The 19,938-nt window shown below is 37.9% G+C and overlaps 1 protein-coding gene across 3 annotated transcripts in view; it reads right to left on the bottom strand.

Moving 5' to 3' along the window:
• Positions 1-19,938, bottom strand: part of OSBPL5 (oxysterol binding protein like 5) — a 526,154-nt gene that overhangs the window by 331,486 nt on the left and 174,730 nt on the right. For all 3 annotated transcript variants that reach the window (XM_053720419.1, XM_053720421.1, XM_053720420.1), the window contains exon 3: positions 19,036-19,109. In XM_053720419.1, coding sequence (XP_053576394.1) covers positions 19,036-19,109 — 74 coding nt within the window. The remainder of the gene's footprint in view (positions 1-19,035; positions 19,110-19,938) is intronic.

The following is a 19,938-nucleotide window of genomic DNA, read 5'->3' as shown; positions in this document are numbered from 1 at the left end:
GATAAAAAACGGAAATTAAAATCCTCCATGTCTCAAAATTAAATCAATGTAAATATTTGCATAGGAAATTAGCACATCTAGGCAAGTATCCCCGCTTGCTTTTCCCCAGAAATAACTCATATACAATGTTACAAATGCACAAGAGAATTCTGGGTAAGTTATGCAAATTAGATATGCAAATTCTCAGTTTTTTTGCTTCAAAATAATACTGTTTTAACACAGCGATCCTTTTAACAGGATTATTACAGCAAACCAGAAATCATTCACTAAAAGCCGTAACGCAAAACTAGTAATCTAGGTGTTTGTGAAGTCCGCTTTTTAATTAAACACAATATTAATCTTAATAGCTTAAAAGGACACTGAACCCAAATTTTTTCTTCCGTGATTCAAATAGAGCATGCAATTTTAAGCAACTTTCTAATTAACTCCTATTATCAATTGTTCTTCGTTCTATTGCTATCTTTATTTGAAAAAAAAGGCATCTAAGCTTTTTTTTTTTTGGTTTAGGACTCTGGACAGCACTTTTTTATTGGTGGATGAATTTATTCACCAATCGGCAAGAACAACCCAGGTTGTTCACCAAAAATGGGCCGGCATCTAAACTTACATTTGTGCATTTCAAATAAAGATACCAAGAGAATGAAGAAAAATTGATAATAAGAGTAAATTAGAAAGTTGCTTAAAATGTCATGCTCTATATGAATCATGAAAGAAAGAAAAAAATTGGGTTCGGTGTCCCTTTAACTGTTGCTTTGTACTCAAATGTATAATTGTCTTTGCAAAATGCTGGGTGAGCTTAAAATGTTTTATTGCATTTTTTTTTTTTTTTTGAAAACCTAGAAAATTAATAATTACTTCTTTTATTTTCACATTTCCCACATAAGCATTTAATCAAATGAATAATGGATTGTGATAGAAAATATTGTATGTGTATTTACATGAATAAATGATAGACTTGGTCTGGCACAGAAAGTACTAGAATTACATTTCTGCAGATTTTCCCATGCCCATGCTGTAGAAGCTAATTTCTGTTCAGCCTGCTGTGTTTCATTTTTTTTAATTAGTACCGTGATCCAAAAGGCATTAAATCAAAATGATATGATGCTATTTTCAATGGTTGATGGTACCATAATAAAACATCAAGGGCTAGATTACAAGTGGCGTGCTATTGCAAGTAACACGTATGCTCGAGAGCAAACTTAATTTGCGTGCACTGGGTTTACCTGAGTGAAGACCTAGGGGTAGATTTATTAAGCAGCAAATGCTGCTTTCTAACCGTGATGTTTCCGGCTTACCGGAAACATAAGTTAAGAAGCAGCAGTCATAAGACCTCCTTAACTCATCCGCCACCTCTGAGAATACGATCGGAATGATTGACACCCCCTGCTTGAGGACGATTGGCCGCGAATGTGCAGGGGGAGGCATTGCACCCGCGATGTTTCAGGCTAGCCGGAAACATAAGTTAAGAATCAGCGGTCATATGACCTCCTTAACTCATCCGCCACCTCTGAGGTGGCGGACTGCAATCATCGTGATTGGATACGATCCGGATGATTGACACCCCCTGCTAGTGGTCGATAGGCCGCGAATGTGAGGGGGGGACATTACACGAGCATTTCACAAGAAAAGCTTGTGCAATGATAAATGCCGACAGCGTTTCTCATTTTCTTGCTAGCGATGTCAAGCAGACATGATCCGCTACATGATCCTCTACAACGGATCATGTCCGTCCGACATTTAATAAATCTACCTCCTAGTGTAAAGTGTAAGGGGCCCATTTATCTAAAGACCGCTGCTCCATAACCTGTCCGTCTGCTCTGAGCAGGCGGACAGACATCGCTGCAATTGAACCCGATCAAATACGATCGGGTTGATTGACACCCCCCTGCTGGCACAAGAGCTGCTGGTGCAATACTGAATAAGGAGAGCGTATTGCTCTCCGCATTCAGCGAGGTCTGGCAGACCTGATCCGCACTATTTTAACCCTAAGGGTTAAAATAAAATGTGCACCAAATACAACATAAATAAATTAAAACAAAGTGTAACACTCATATATGCAGTTTCTTATAAAAAATATTCATATAAATATTATTTTTTTATGAGGGCTAAAAGCTATATGTTTTATGACAAGGTATTTGAATAGAAAGGGCTATATTGTTTATATATGAATATATATATATATATATATATATATATATATGCGTGTTTGTATGGGTGTAAATATGTCTATATTTGTTTATACATGTATATTTATGTGTTTATATCTCTATATATGTATATACATACATATAAACACACACACAGATATATATATAATATTATATATATATATATTTGTTATGGGTAAAGTCTGAAATCCGGGTAATCCTAGCCAGGGCCGCCATCAGGGGGTGATTAGGGTGACTCCTGTCAGGGGCCCAGTGGGCCAGGGGAGCCCCATGAGGCAAGCACAACTATCATTTATTTTTATTTTTACATTTTGGCAGCCACCAGAGGGCACTACAGCAGAGTGCTATAACGCATGGGAAATGTTATTACAAGGAGTAAAGCATTAGCAATTTAGAGGATTTCTGAGTGTGCACTAAACCACTATGCACAGTGTGAGACAGACTTGGCACTTCAGTTTGTACAGTGTGTGCCTGAATATTTTTAGCAATATGCAGCAGTGTATTTATGATTATTTGACAATGCTGTAGAAATTCTATATTTAAAACCATGCAGAAATGTTTCATCCTCAATATACAAATGGTAGGTGCCCTTTTGGCAGATATGAGTTTTTTTATTTTTATATATATATATATATATATATATATATATATATATATATATATATATATATATATATATATATATATATATATATATATATATATATATTTCATGGTTTAGCAAGAAAGAGAAAATCCTGGAAGAAATAGATTCCAGGATAAAAGACAGGGAAATCAGCACTCTTTTAAAAAAAGTTTTATTAAGCCCCAAAAAAATATATAATAAGGTGTATCCAACGTGTGCCCCCACCTATGCCTGCTTACACTTAGGAGCCTGGGAGATGGAGGATGTCTATCAGAGCCCTCTCTTTGAGGAAAACATCCACATATGGTTAAGATATGTGGATGACATTTTCCTCATATGGGAGGGCTCTGAAACGGGCCTTTCAGAGTTTGTTGAAACCCTAAATAAAAATGATAAAAACATCTTTCTCACACTACAAAGTAGCAAGGAGGAAATATCCTTTTTGGATATTACAATTAAACTAAAACAAGGCTCTATTGTGACTGAGAATTTCCGTAAAACTACTGCAACTAATAGTTTGCTACTCGCCACAAGTCACCATCCTGACCATCTCAAGAAGGGGATACCAAAGGGGCAGTTCCTGAGACTACGTCGGAACTGCTCCACTAAAACTAAATATTACGAGCATGCCATGGAGATGCAAAAACGGTTTCTAGACAGAGGGTACTCAAAAAGAGTAGTGAATAGAGCTCTTAATGAAGCAGCTCATTCAGATCGAGAACAACTTTTAATACCTAAACAAAAGGCTGTACAAAGTACAATCAGGTTGATAACAGATTACAACTGTCATTGGACAGCCCTGAGAGTGGTATTGGAAAGAAACTGGCATATTCTAACGAGCGATGAAGGGGTATCTAAGGAGGTAGGAGACCACCCCAACATCACTGCCAGAAGAGCCCCTAATCTCAGAGACAAGTTCGTGAGAAGCCAATACGTGTCACTCAAAAAACAAACAGATTGGCTCACTACACACAGATCTACTGGGAATCACCCTTGTGGAAGATGTGTGGCCTGCAAGTATATGACAAAAACTAAAACATTTTCAACACACACAGGCAAACTATACAAGTTGAAACACCACATTACCTGTAGCACTGAAGGTGTTATTTACCTCCTCTCCTGCAGCTGCCAACGTTTTTACGTGGGTAAAACAAGGAGAGCGATAAAGGACAGAATAACTGAGCATCGGGATGATATAAAATACAAAAATCCCAAAAGTAATGTGGCTAAACACATTGAAGAAATTCATGCCTGTAACCCTGACTCTCTCTCATTTGTTGGTATTGACAGAGGCATTACCAACAATAGAGGGGGTGATAACGATAGGGTCCTCCTCCAGAAAGAATGTAGGTGGATTACTATCCTACAAACCCAGATGCCTAATGGACTAAATGACAGAATAGACATGGCCTGCTTCCTATAAGGAACAGCTACTGTTATAACAGTACTCCATTCTCTCTATTTCAGACATGTGCAAATTGCATTATAAGGTAACAATATTACTTCATTCAACAGTGATAAATTTTAGCTATGTATATAATTAATTTGGTTTGTCACAAGTATTTAGAAGTATTCCCTATGCACTATAAATTTAGGGCTCCCACTGCCATAGGTACTTTTACACCTGTAATAATGTCCGTTACTTTCACAAGTACATAAATGACCAAGATATGAATTAACCGGTGTGTATATATGTATCTTTCCATTAGGGCTTACTAGCCCGGTTTTGACAGGTTTGCATCACAATCATGTAAGCTATAGAGAGTTAAGTATTTACGCATTTATTCTCTCTAAATATGATTGGTTCTTAAGAAATTTGGAAAGAAGAGGCGTGCAACCTAGGAAGCTTAAAAGGGAGATGAGACGCTCCCTACGTCATCACGCCCTGATGAAGCCCGACACACCCAACGGGTGAAACGCGCGTCGGCATTGGACGAGCCGACACGGTGCATGTGGTTAGTGTGAACGCCACTGAACGGAGATACAGACAAGCATCGCATCTAGGAAAAGTTTGGAGGTCCCGGGAAAACCACTGATGACTATACAGCAAGCATCAGTCTGAGGACTTGACAGGAGACAGGTCGTATGCAGTTATAACTTGGCCTGACAAATAGGCAAACTGATGTTAGACTTGGATATCGTTACCCTGCAGAGAGGGTGGAAACAGAAGCCACTCTATATATAAGAGTCTGTGATTTCTATCTATCGCTTACAGCATACTAACATCTAGCATACTTGATCTGCAACTCTACACAATGCTTGTCATTTTTTCATGACTTTTCACCTTATGCATATATGACCTTAAGCTAAGGACCTCTGCAATGACTTTTCAAGCATCACGCTACTACTTGCTTATTACTAATCATTGCTGAGCATACTTCATCTCTGCTTTTTGATGCTTGCTTGTTTATGTACAGACATATGTAAATATTTTGAGGCACATTATCAGTAACTACTTAGATCCCATCACTATACCTGCCCGGCATTAAGCCTTATCTGATAAGGTGCCGTACGCAGCAGGGTGTAGTAGTTTGATAATTGTTCCTCACTAATATATCTCAGTAATACTTTGTACAATTATTACATTGCTTTTGCCCAAACTTGTATCATATATACCTGTACTATATCTTGAGGTACATAGTCAGAAACTTTCTTGTTCCCATTTTGATATCTGCTCGGCAGATTGCCTTATATTTCTACAAGGTGCCGACTGCAGTAAGAAATAGCAGTCTGACTATAGTTTCCCAAGACATATACTGCATTTATAGCATTGTGAGTACTATGAGATACTCTTGTCTAATATTTAATAGAAGTCACGTCTTTTATTAATATATCCTGTTCATGCTTGAACACTTACCCCTGACCGGTCAGGTTTGTTAATTATTATGTTTTATGTTTCTATTACACACACTACTTGGTCATTTGTGTATTTACCTATTGCTAAGTATATTCCTAAGATAATGTTGTCCTAGGATTCAAGTGTCAGAGATTGATCTCTCTTGAAACCACTACAGCTTTCATTTTGGATACACCTTATTATATATTTTTTGGGGGCTTAATAAAACTTTTTTTAAAAGAGTGCTGATTTCCCTGTCTTTTATCCTGGAATCTATTTCTTCCAGGATTTTCTCTTTCTTGCTAAACCATGAAATTTATTTAAGGGTCTGCACCACAAATTCAATTACAGCCATACTAGTATTTATTTTGGAACTATATGGCACTTTTCTAGTAGCTCAAAGCAATTGTGTCCCCTCCGTATCTCTTTCTCCATATATATATATATATATATATATTTATTACATTCCAGTTTACCGCCCCTTTATGCAAGGCCTTTCCAGATGCCAGGAGGCATTTTATCTAAGTTGTTTACATATGCATAAAATATTATACACTCAGGCTTAGATTGCTTAGTGTTTGAAATGAGACAGGTTAGCTTAACACTATTCAGCTTACACTACAGATGACTTAATTTTGAAATACATACAAACAAGCCTAAATCCTGCATTTAACCAGATTTAATGGTATGAGACCTAGTGCCACAGCTTATGGTTCCACCAAGACCATATAGAGTACAGCATTTTCAAAATCTATAAGTACAGCTGACAGATGGGAACATTTGTACACCAGATTTGAAGTGGTGCTCTTGGTTGGGAAAAATGGGGGGGGGGGACAAACATATGTTAACCATTCAAAAGTACTTCTCTTCATCTACCCATTCTGACAGATCAATAATGTACAATTTTGAATTCACAGAAGTATTTTTGTTTGCACATTTACAAATATGATTCTTTAAAAAGTGATCGCTTAATTTCTGCTATTTTTTTTTATCATGCATGTCACACACTGTTGATTTAGGGGATGGCAATGTGCAAAAATTTTACCTCCTGTGAATCTTTCTGTGGGTGTCTGTGTTTATGTCTTTGTGCTTTTGTTGGTGTCTCTATGAGTGAGTATGTATTTTTTTCTGTGGATCTGTGAGGGTTTGTGTGTCTGTCTTTGTGCATTTTCTGTGGATGTCTCTGTGAGGGTGTGTGTGTATGTATGTTTTTGTGTGTTTTCTGTGGGTGTCTCTCATCCAATCGCGTGAGAGAAGGGATTGTGAATCACCAAGAGCAAGCAAGTTTTCTGTGATTTTCCCTCACCCCTTCAGAAAAGTAGCATTTTTGGACCAAAAAATAGCCGAAAAAGCCACTGGCAATCTCAGTATATGCTTTGGAGATTAACATAAAATTTAGCATCTGGCGTATAAGAATGATTAGTGTCTCCATGATTAGCATATTTTTTCTTTTTTATTAAAAGAATCAGTTGAAATTTAGTAAATGCATTTTGGTTTGATCAATGAATATGACAATAACATTTGAAGGGAATGGTTTAAAGAAAGGGTGCCCACACTTTTTTGTGTTGGGATCTACTTTTTCAAATGATCGAGATCTACCCACTAAAAATGGTCAGTCTCCTAAGCTTACATTCCTGCATTTTCAAATAATGATACCAAGAGAATGAAGAAAAAATGACAATAGGAGTAAATTAGTAAGTTGTTTAAAATTGCATGTTCAATATCTGAATCATGGGGGGGGGGGGGATGTGTGTTTTATATCCCTTTAAGGTTGCATGATTTAGCAACACATGGATATGCAAAAGCATAAAGATAAAACAGACCAATAATGACTTTAATTCGGGTTAACAGGAGCAGCCCCTTGTGCCATGTTACAAAACACTGCATTCAAATTACTGCCACTGTTTAATGAACTGCCCCTTTACACACTGCGGTAGACAACGCGGTATCCCTAACAGCCATACTCTATTCACGCCCCAGTGTTGAGATCACGTACCTTGACCACATCATTTTTATTACATCTGCTGAGATCTACTAGGTAGAACCCGATCTACCTATTGGGCACCCCTGGTTTAAAGGAACACTAATGTCTAATGAAGTGACATCATAATCAAAAATTGTCTCTGTTGAAAAACGTGCTTTTTGCATGAAAACAAATTTTTTTTTTAAGAGGTAAAAAATAATGATTTAAAGGGACAGTCAAGTCCAAAAAAAACTTTCATGATTTAAATAGGGTATGCAATTTTAAACAACTTCCCAATTTACTTTTAGCACCAATTTTGCTTTGTTCTCTTGGTATTCTTAGTTGAAAGCTAAAACTAGGAGGTTCATATGCTAATTTCTTAGACCTTGAAGACTGCCTCTAATCTGAATACATTTTGACCACTAGAGGGCATTAGTTCACATATTTCATATAGATAACATTGAGCTCATGCACGTAAACTGACCTAGGACTGAGCACTGATTGGCTAAACTGCATGTCTGTCAAAAGAACTAAAATAAGGGGGCAGTCAGCAGAAGCTTAGATACAAGATAATTACAGAGATAAAAAGTATATTAATATAACTGTGTTGGTTGTGCAAAACTGGGGAATGGGTAATGAAGGGATTATCTATCTTTTTAAACAACAAAAATTCTGGAGTTCACTGTCCCTTTAAAAGAGTAAAAAATCATTCATCAGTTAATATAAAAACGTGTTTTATAATGAACTGGATTACTGTTGGTATTTGTCTGGGGACCTTGGGGTGAATAAAGGCTGTGAAAAATTAATAAAAAAATAAAAAAGGGTTTTTAGTGTACATATTTCACATTACAATGTTCTGCACATAGCAGAATTATATGTGTATGTTCTATGTATTTATGAATATACAGGGAGTGCAGAATTATTAGGCAAATGAGTATTTTGACCACATCATCCTCTTTATGCATGTTGTCTTACTCCAAGCTGTGTAGGCTCGAAAGCCTACTACCAATTAAGCATATTAGGTGATGTGCATCTCTGTAATGAGAAGGGGTGTGGTCTAATGACATCAACACCCTATATCAGGTGTGCATAATTATTAGGCAACTTCCTTTCCTTTGGCAAAATGGGTCAAAAGAAGGACTTGACAGGCTCAGAAAAGTCAAAAATTGTGAGATATCTTGCAGAGGGATGCAGCACTCTTAAAATTGCAAAGCTTCTGAAGCGTGATCATCGAACAATCAAGCGTTTCATTCAAAATAGTCAACAGGGTCGCAAGAAGCGTGTGGAAAAACCAAGGCGCAAAATAACTGCCCATGAACTGAGAAAAGTCAAGCGTGCAGCTGCCAAGATGCCACTTGCCACCAGTTTGGCCATATTTCAGAGCTGCAACATCACTGGAGTGCCCAAAAGCACAAGGTGTGCAATACTCAGAGACATGGCCAAGGTAAGAAAGGCTGAAAGACGACCACCACTGAACAAGACACACAAGCTGAAACGTCAAGACTGGGCCAAGAAATATCTCAAGACTGATTTTTCTAAGGTTTTATGGACTGATGAAATGAGAGTGAGTCTTGATGGGCCAGATGGATGGGCCCGTGGCTGGATTGGTAAAGGGCAGAGAGCTCCAGTCCGACTCAGACGCCAGCAAGGTGGAGGTGGAGTACTGGTTTGGGCTGGTATCATCAAAGATGAGCTTGTGGGGCCTTTTCGGGTTGAGGATGGAGTCAAGCTCAACTCCCAGTCCTACTGCCAGTTTCTGGAAGACACCTTCTTCAAGCAGTGGTACAGGAGGAAGTCTGCATCCTTCAAGAAAAACATGATTTTCATGCAGGACAATGCTCCATCACACGCGTCCAAGTACTCCACAGCGTGGCTGGCAAGAAAGGGTATAAAAGAAGAAAATCTAATGACATGGCCTCCTTGTTCACCTGATCTGAACCCCATTGAGAACCTGTGGTCCATCATCAAATGTGAGATTTACAAGGAGGGAAAACAGTACACCTCTCTGAACAGTGTCTGGGAGGCTGTGGTTGCTGCTGCACGCAATGTTGATGGTGAACAGATCAAAACACTGTCAGAATCCATGGATGGCAGGCTTTTGAGTGTCCTTGCAAAGAAAGGTGGCTATATTGGTCACTGATTTGTTTTTGTTTTGTTTTTGAATGTCAGAAATGTATATTTGTGAATGTTGAGATGTTATATTGGTTTCACTGGTAAAAATAAATAATTGAAATGGGTATATATTTGTTTTTTGTTAGGTTGCCTAATAATTATGCACAGTAATAGTCACCTGCACACACAGATATCCCCCTAAAATAGCTAAAACTAAAAACAAACTAAAAACTACTTCCAAAAATATTCAGCTTTTGTAATGATGTGTATGCTTTATGTTATAGTTTAAGTTCAATAGTTATGCTTAGTTCACTCTGTGCACTACAAACAGTTAACATTTTAGTCATGTGATTGGAGGGGGCGGGCAGTTATTGTTAAGATGGATGCTGCTGAATAAAGTCTGTATTCCTGTTCTCTCTCCTTGCTGTTTGCTAATACATTATAAAGATCATCACATGGTACCAGAAGTAGGGTGAAAAGTGACATGGCAGCAAACAGCAGCACAAAGAACATTCCTTCTCTGGATTTAGAGTCAGAGAACATTTCTGACAATTGGTCAAAATGGAGGGAGCTGATTGAACTTGTGTTTGCAGGCCCAGATGCAGACAGATGGACTGATCAACAGAAGGCAGCACACTTTCTGATATGTGTGGGACAAAAGGGACGTGATGTATGCAGAGCCTGGCAGGCAAGTGGGGATATCACTGCAGATGACAAAAAAAAAACAGAGGTATTGTTTGCAAAGTTTGAAGCATACTGCAATCCAAGGAAAAACATCACAGTGCAGAGGAAAATGTTTTATGAGAGGAATCAGTGTGGAGGTGAATCTGTGGATGAATGGGTGACACAGCTGCGCTTGCTTGCCAAAGACTGTGCTTTTTATGATGCAGGTGATATGATAAAAGACCGTATTCTGATGGGCAGTAAGTTTAAAGAAGTTCAGGAAAAGCTGCTGCAGGAAGAAGATTTAAATCTTGAGAAAGCCATCAGGATTGCTAGAGCATATGAAATGTCAAGAAAGGACATGCAGGTACTGGAAGGAACACAACACCAGATCAGTGCTATAGAAAATCAAAGCAGCAGATACTGGCAAGAAAGAGGACACAAGGGGATAAAAGGCAAGTGGGACACTGGGACAAGTAACACACAAGCAACCTGTGGCTACTGTGGAAACATGCACAACAAAAATGCTGCCTGTCCTGCAAGGTGGCAGATATGTAATAAATGCAAGAAAAGAGGACATTTTGCCAGGGTGTGTAAACTGTTTTCACATATTGCAAGGACACAAACACAGGCTGTACACGCCATAGAGGACAATGATGACAATGCAGGGTTAGACTCAGATTGCACCCCAATATATCTTGCAGCAGTACAGAAATCACACAAGTCTGCAGATGAAGCAAATGTAACCCTACAGATAGGGGCTCACAAAACTCCAGTCACATTCAAAATAGATACAGGGGCACAAGTAAACTGTGTGCCAAGCCACACATACCTGGAACTCCTTAGAAATGAATTCCCCTTAGAGACTCAAGACCTACCAAAACTGTTGGGATATGGTGGTGAAAAGCTGAAAGTGATGGGTCGCTGCCATGCAAAATGTTTTTACAAGGGATCTGAAAAGGTCTTACAATTGTTTGTGATAGAAACAAAAGCCCCAGCAGTATTAGGTCTAAAAACAAGTAAAGATATTGGACTTGTAAAGATCATTATGGCTGTGGATGGTGGGTGCAGCGAACTGTCAAAGGACAACATTAAGCATGAGTACAGTGATCTATTCAAAGGCCTAGGGTGCCTCCCGGGGATTAGCCGCATACGTATAAAAGAGGGTGCACAGCCTGTCATTCATGCCCCAAGGAAAATACCTCTATCCCTTGAGGCTAAAGTCAAACAAGAACTAACTAGGATGGAGAAGTTGGGGGTAGTAAAAAAGGTCACAGAACCATCAGAATGGGTCAGTTCTATGGTTGTGGTAGAGAAGAAAAACACAGGCGCAATTCGTATTTGCATTGACCCACGTGATTTGAACAAAGTAATAATGAGAGAACACTACAAACTCCCCACCATAGATGATATAGCTCACAAGCTAGTAGGAGCAACAGTGTTTAGTGTACTAGATGCACAATCTGGTTACTGGCAATTGCGTCTTGATGAACCCAGCAGTCACCTGACCACTTTCAACTCCCCCTTTGGACGATGGCGTTTCACAAGGGTACCTTTCGGCATTGCTTCTGCTCAGGAGATATTTCAAAAGAAATCACATGAGTTGATTGCTGGTCTACATGGTGTTGAAGTAATAATTGATGATTTGCTGGTTTATGGAAAGGATCGTACAGAACATGACAAAAACCTTATTGCCTTACTCAAGCGGTGTCGGGAGAAAAATCTTAAACTCAATCCAAACAAAATGCAAATTGGGGTAGAAGAGGTTACATATTTTGGACACCTTCTAACCAAAGAGGGTTTAAAGCCTGATCCAAAGAAGATAACAGCAGTTATTAGCATGAAGGCCCCATCCTCCAGGAAGGAACTAGAGACATCATTAGGCATTTTTAATTATCTATCCAAGTTTTCTCAGGGCCTCGCTCAGCTGACAGCCCCACTACGTGCATTGCTACAAAGGGATGCTATTTGGTCTTGGGACGCAAACATGGAAAAGACATTTGAGAAAGTAAAAAAACTGATCACTAAACATCCAGGGCCAATACTGAAATATTTTGACGTAAACTGCAACACTGTGCTTCAAGTGGATGCATCCCAGTTTGGGTTAGGTGCTGTGCTAATGCAACAAGGACATCCTGTTGCATATGCTTCACGAGCTCTGACAACAACACAAGCCAATTATGCTCAAATTGAGAAGGAGATGTTGGCCATTGTAAATGGATGTGAGAAATTTCACCAGTATATCTATGGTCGCCCAGTGGTTGTGGAAACTGATCACAAACCATTGGAGTACATCATGCAAAAACCACTATCTGCTATACCTCCACGCCTGCAGAGGATGGTTATGAAACTACAACAGTATGATCTCACAGTGAAATATAAACCAGGAAAGGAAATTCCGATGGCAGATACGCTGTCTAGGGTGTTTCCAGAAGGACATGAAGCACGGGATGAACCTGAATTGGAAGAACAGGTACATACAGTACTAGTAAATATTCCAATAGCTGATGTACGGCTGGAAAAAATTAGACAAGATACCAAACAAGATAAAGTACTAGAAAAACTAATTCGTGTCATGTGCAATGGCTGGCCAGAAAAACGAAAGAAGCTTTCTCCTGAGTTGCAGGGATTCTGGCCTGTGAGAAATGAACTATCCTTTCATACGGATATCATATTCATGGGTGACCGTATTGTTATTCCTAAATCACAGCAGGCAGAAATATTGGAGCAAATTCACCAGGGACATTTGGGCATTACTCTTTGTAAGCGCAGAGCACGGGATGTGGTTTACTGGCCTAATTTGGACCTTGATATTGAGACACTTGTGAAGACATGTGAAACCTGCCAGACATTTCAAAAAAACAATGCAAAAGAACCTCTCACACCATGGAACACTCCTTCACGGGCATGGCAGAGACTGGCCACAGATATTTTTCATTTTGAGGACAACCACTACCTGATAGTAGTAGATTACTACAGCAAATTCTTTGAGTTAGTACAGCTGAGAAATCTAAAAGCATCAGCAATCATATGGGCTTTCAAAACAATACTCTCGAGACATGGAGTGTGTGAAGAACTTGTGTCTGATAATGGCCCGCAATTCTCAAGTGCTGAATTCCAGTGCTTTCTGCGTGAATGGGGAGTCAGGCACAAACCAGTAAGTCCGTATCACTCACAGGCCAATGGTTTAGCTGAGAAGTATGTTGGCATAGCCAAATCCATTATCAGAAAAGCACAATCATCAGGGCAGGATGTGTACCTAGGCCTGTTAAACTATCGTGCAACACCCATGGAGGGTTTATGTTCACCTGCACAGCTGCTCATGGGTAGAGCACTGAGGACCACAGTGCCTATTGCACCACAGAAATTGCAGCCTCAGACTATCCCACAGGATCAGGTAACAGGTCAGAGGAACATAAACATGAAAAAGCAAAAGCTGTATTTTGACAAATCTACCAAGTTACTTGGTCCACTCAGGGCTGGGCAAGCTGTGAGACACAGAGTCACTGGGGATACATGGGAACCTGCTCGAATTGTCAGTGAAGCTAATTCACCAAGGTCATATATAATCAAAACCAAGTGTGGATAGAAACTGAGACGCAACAGGCGTCATCTTCGACCAGACACTGCAGCTGATACTCTACTCGAGGAACCAAGCAGCAATGACAATAAAGAGCAAAGCAATGAATGCACAGAATTCCCTAACATGGATGTAAAGTCTACTGAGGACTTTGAGGACAACATAAGTGTATCAGCTTGCGATAATGCTGGGAATGACTCTCAACCTGACACTGATTGTACTGCTAGTGAGCCAGCAGTTACTTTCTCTCGTTATGGTCGAGCTATTAAACCAAAAATATGGGAAGACTTTGTCTCATATTAAGTGTTTCATATTTGAAGGGGAAGATGTAATGATGTGTATGCTTTATGTTATAGTTTAAGTTCAATAGTTATGCTTAGTTCACTCTGTGCACTACAAACAGTTAACATTTTAGTCATGTGATTGGAGGGGGCGGGCAGTTATTGTTAAGATGGATGCTGCTGAATAAAGTCTGTATTCCTGTTCTCTCTCCTTGCTGTTTGCTAATACATTATAAAGATCATCACAGCTTTGATATTAATGAGTTTTTCGGGTTCATTGAGAACATGGTTGTTGTTCAATAATAAAATTAATCCTCAAAAATACAACTTGCCTAATAATTCTGCACTCCCTGTATATTCCTATATATATATACCTGTATATATCTATACCTATATATAATCATCTATATATATATGATTATATATCCGGTATGAGAGTGCAGTTCCCTTCCGTGTTTTGTATATGTCTAGGGTGATTACATATTCCTGTGCACCCTTTTTTTGTTTTCAGTTTGTTTGGATTTGAAAGCTTGCATTGTGTGGCTGTTTTAGGGTCTCAGGTATTGGAGAGGACCTTGACGTGGTACCTGAGCTTGTCCCATTTGGCCAGATGCGGTGACTAACCTTTCCAGTTTTGCTTTTAAATCTTAGCTGAGAGCTTGTAAGTGAGTGTTGGGTTTTCTCTGTGTGTTGTATTAATTTGTTTTGTAATTTTCCCTATGGTTCTTGCACCCAGACCTGTCTGGGGTTAACTGCTTGTGGCTCTGGGGACAGCACAGCTTCCTGTGAGTGCCAGTGGCACCCAGGGCTGAGCATGTTGCAGGGTCATAGGATGTGTACCCGGTCCGGTATGAGAGTGCAGTTCCCTTCCGTGTTTTGTATATGTCTAGGGTGATTACATATTCCTGTGCACCCTTTTTTTGTTTTCAGTTTGTTTGGATTTGAAAGCTTGCATTGTGTGGCTGTTTTAGGGTCTCAGGTATTGGAGAGGACCTTGACGTGGTACCTGAGCTTGTCCCATTTGGCCAGATGCGGTGACTAACCTTTCCAGTTTTGCTTTTAAATCTTAGCTGAGAGCTTGTAAGTGAGTGCTGGGTTTTCTCTGTGTGTTGTATTAATTTGTTTTGTAATTTTCCCTATGGTTCTTGCACCCAGACCTGTCTGGGGTTAACTGCTTGTGGCTCTGGGGACAGCACAGCTTCCTGTGAGTGCCAGTGGCACCCAGGGCTGAGCATGTTGCAGGGTCATAGGATGTGTACCCGGTCCGGTATGAGAGTGCAGTTCCCTTCCGTGTTTTGTATATGTCTAGGGTGATTACATATTCCTGTGCACCCTTTTTTTGTTTTCAGTTTGTTTGGATTTGAAAGCTTGCATTGTGTGGCTGTTTTAGGGTCTCAGGTATTGGAGAGGACCTTGACGTGGTACCTGAGCTTGTCCCATTTGGCCAGATGCGGTGACTAACCTTTCCAGTTTTGCTTTTAATTCTTAGCTGAGAGCTTGTAAGTGAGTGCTGGGTTTTCTCTGTGTGTTATATATATATATATATATATATATATATATATATGTATAAATATATATTTGTGCAAAAATCCATCAGATATATATTTAAATATCTCTTTAAGAATAAATAGAACAAATTCTGCTAAGTGCAGAACATTGGATCATGAAATATGCAATATTATGTTCTTATGTTGCACTTTTGAATAACCCTGATCGTGTTTGTGCTAATTGTGGATGTATGGGGGAATGCAATTTTGCGTTCGCAACTTCTCAAAGTCCTTGTGTTACTGTAACTTTGCGAACACGAGAGCGCAAACTTTTTACTTTCAACTCGTAATATGAGTGCGAATCTCTGAATGCAAAAACATACTGTAAGTGGTTTTAATGCCGAACACGAGCACAAACTACCACTCCACTTGTAATCTAGCCCTCAGACTGTTACTGTGGTGAAAGTGCATGAGAAGAAAAAGTTGCATTTCCCCATGATAAAGAACAGATAATACCCGATCTCCAGCATCTACAGACACGTGTCAATTGTAGATATCTAAATCATGAGGAATAGCACAGGAAGCACGAGGAGTAGCTGCAAGAATAAAACAATAACATCTCTAAGTAACAGCTCGCGCACAAGCTCCTTCTTAAATGACCAGCTGTTAGTAATTCTCAGAGTGCCATGCCTTAAATGGAAAAGTACCAAAAACATTTATTTAGTTTAAAATAAATGTCTGAAAGCTAAGACATTCCAAATGTAAAACCCCCAAACACATTATATTAATGACCTCACTATTGATGTTATAAATTATATCAATGAGATCACTATTGATTTTATACATTATATCAATGACTTCACTATTGATGTTATACATTATATCAATGACATCGCTATTGATGTTGCACATTATATCAAGGACATCACTATTGATGTTATACATTATATAAGACATCACTATTGATGTTACACATTATATGAATGACATCACTATTGATGTTACACATTATATGAATGACATCACTATTGATGTTATACATTATATCAATTACATCACTATTGATGTTATACATTATATCAATGGCATTACTATTGATGTTATACATTATATCAATGGCATCACTATTGATGTTACACATTATATCAATTACATCACTATTGATGTTATACATTATATTGATGACATCACTATTAATGTTATACATTATATCAATGACATCACTATTGATGTTACACATTATATCAATGACATCACTATTGATGTTACACATTATATCAATGACATCACTAGTGATGTTACACATTATATCAATGACATCACTATTGATGTTATGTTATACATTATATCAATGACATAACTATTGATGTTATACATTATATCAATGACATCACTATTGATGTTATAAATGATATCAATGACATCACTGTTGATGTTACACATTATATCAATGACATCACTATTGGTGTTATAAATTATATCAATGACATCACTATTGATTTTATACATTATATCAATGACATCACTATTGATGTTATAAATTATATCAATGAGATCACTATTGATTTTATACATTATATCAATGACATCACTATTGATGTTATACATTATATCAATGACATCACTATTGATGTTACACATTATATCAATGAGATGACTATTAATGTTATACATTATATCAATGACATCACTATTGATGTTACAAATTATATCAATGAGATGACTATTAAAGGGACACTGAACCCAATTTTTTTCTTTCGTGATTTAGATAGAGCATGACATTTTAAGCAACTTTCTAATTTACTCCTATTATCAAATTTTCTTCACTCTTGCTATCTTTATTTGGAATGTAAGAATGTAAGTTTAGATGCCGGCCCATTTTTGGTGAACAACCTTGGTTGTTTTTGCTGATTGGTGGATAAATTCATCCACCAATAAAAAGTGCTGTCCAGAGTACTGAATAAAAAACAATCTTATGATTACACATTATATCAATGACATCACTATTGATGTTATACATTATATCAATAACATCACTATTGATGTTATACATTATATCAAGGACATCAATACAAGCTTTTACTTGATTTCCGATACATGTGACAATCAAGCCATACACGATTCCGTTGCATTTATTTTTAAATACACATGAGAATACATGGATGACTTGAAATGTATTGGTGCACATTCTAAGTACATATGCTTGAAAGTGCACAGCATATGCTTATTTTAATCTGTCTGTTAGTTTTTAATTACATAAACAAGAAAATGTATCAAGCTGCAGACAGACAAGTTCTCAAGCTGAAACCTCTACAGTTGCAAACACCATTTGTGATGCAGCATCCCTTGGCATAATCTAACATTACACATGTGTTCTTGTTCTGGTGCAATCCTGCACACTGCTCCCGCTCAACCAATCACGAAGGAGCAGGGCTTGTCAATCACCTAGAACAAGCAAATTTAGGGAGTTTAACCTCTACCATCTCTGAGATGGCGTAGGAGTATAAAAAGCAGTAAATGCTTCTTAAATATGAGGTTGCAGTCTTGCTCGTGCACCGCAAGGTCTAAGATGCTTTTAATGCAGCTTGATACATTTTTCCCTAAGCTGTTTAAACCTGGTCTTAAAGGGACATTATACACTAGATTTTTCTTTGCATAAATGTTTTGTAGATAATCCATTTATATAGCCCATCTGGGTGTGTTTTGTAAAACTGTATAGTTTTGCTTATTTTTAAATAACATTGTGCTGATTTTCAGACTCCTAACCAAGCCCCAAAGTTTTAGATGTATACTGGTGTATACATACTTCAGACTGCTTCTGTTTGTATAATGAGTCTTTTCATATGCAGGGGAGGGGGGGGGTTCAGTAGGTGTCTCAGGCTTATCTCATTAACAGTGTTAAATTGGGAGCTTCTAAGTAAGTTTTAAAAGGTTTTATACTGGATTTTTATATCAGTATCTGTGCATATTATTCTTTAAAGTAGGGTCTATTACATGCAGTTATATGACAATTGGTGTATACTGCCCCTTTAAATCTCATTCATATTTTCAAATATATTCTGTATCTATTAATATGATGCAATATATATTGATTCCTTTCTACTGCACCATATTCCATATTAAAAGGAAGGCTGAGAAATATTCCATTGTTTCTGTATCTGCATTACTTAACATTCCACCTCCTATTTGTATTCTGTAATAGTAAATAGGATTTGGTTACCCAGAATATGTGACTTTGCTAACACCTGCTAATGACTCAGTTCGGTGCACACATTTCATTAGCTGCAGCAGTCATTAGGGAACTCAGAAGAATACAATACCTTATTAGTAGCATTGGGTGCCTGGGATATTTCATCCTTCATTGCTGACAAACCAGTGTTCTCCATGTCTTTTCCTGTTGTAAGAATGTAGCATTACAAAACACATTACCATACAAATGAATAATTACATCAGTTATGAAGGTATGTAGCTACTAATTGAGACCTCAGGGAGTTCAAGAACATTCATTGCACTACTTGTTTTGCAAAGTATTATGGTTATGTTGCATCAGAATCAGCACAGTTTTTCAGTCAGTGGCTTAGATTTCTTTTGACCTAGTTAGTTACTAATTCAGATTTTTTTTAGACGTGTTAGTATTTATACCCAAATGGATAGCTGCCATAGGTGACAAACTCCAGTCTAAAAATAAGACTTAAAGGGACACTGTACCCAAATTTTTTCTTTTGTGATTCAGATATAGCATGTAATTTTAAGCAACTTTCTAATTTACTACTATTATCACATTTTCTTCATTCTCTTGGTATCTTTAATTGAAAAGCAAGAATGTAAGTTTAGATGCCGGCCCATTTTTGGTGGACAACGTGGGTTGTTCTTGCTGATTGGTGGATTGATTTAACCGACCAATAAACAAGTTCTGAACCAAAAAAATAACTTAGATGCAAATAAAGATAGCAAGAGAACGAAGAAAAATTCATAATAGGAGTAAATTAGAAAGTTGCTTAAAATTGCATGCTCTATCTGAGTCACGAAAGAAAACATTTGGGTTCAGTGTCTCTTTAATTGATTATAGGAGTAAATTAGAAAGTTGCTTAAAATTGCATGCTCTATCAGAATCATAAAATAAAAAAATTGGGTTTCATATCCCTTTAACATAACAAATACATATGTATATATACAAATATATACATACACACCCTATCAGGAGTTAGGGAAAAAAGCTCAGT

This window comes from Bombina bombina, chromosome 7 (assembly GCF_027579735.1).
Source record: "Bombina bombina isolate aBomBom1 chromosome 7, aBomBom1.pri, whole genome shotgun sequence".
In the NCBI taxonomy this organism is placed as follows: Eukaryota; Metazoa; Chordata; class Amphibia; order Anura; family Bombinatoridae; genus Bombina; species Bombina bombina.
This window is presented reverse-complemented; position numbering and strand designations above follow the sequence as displayed.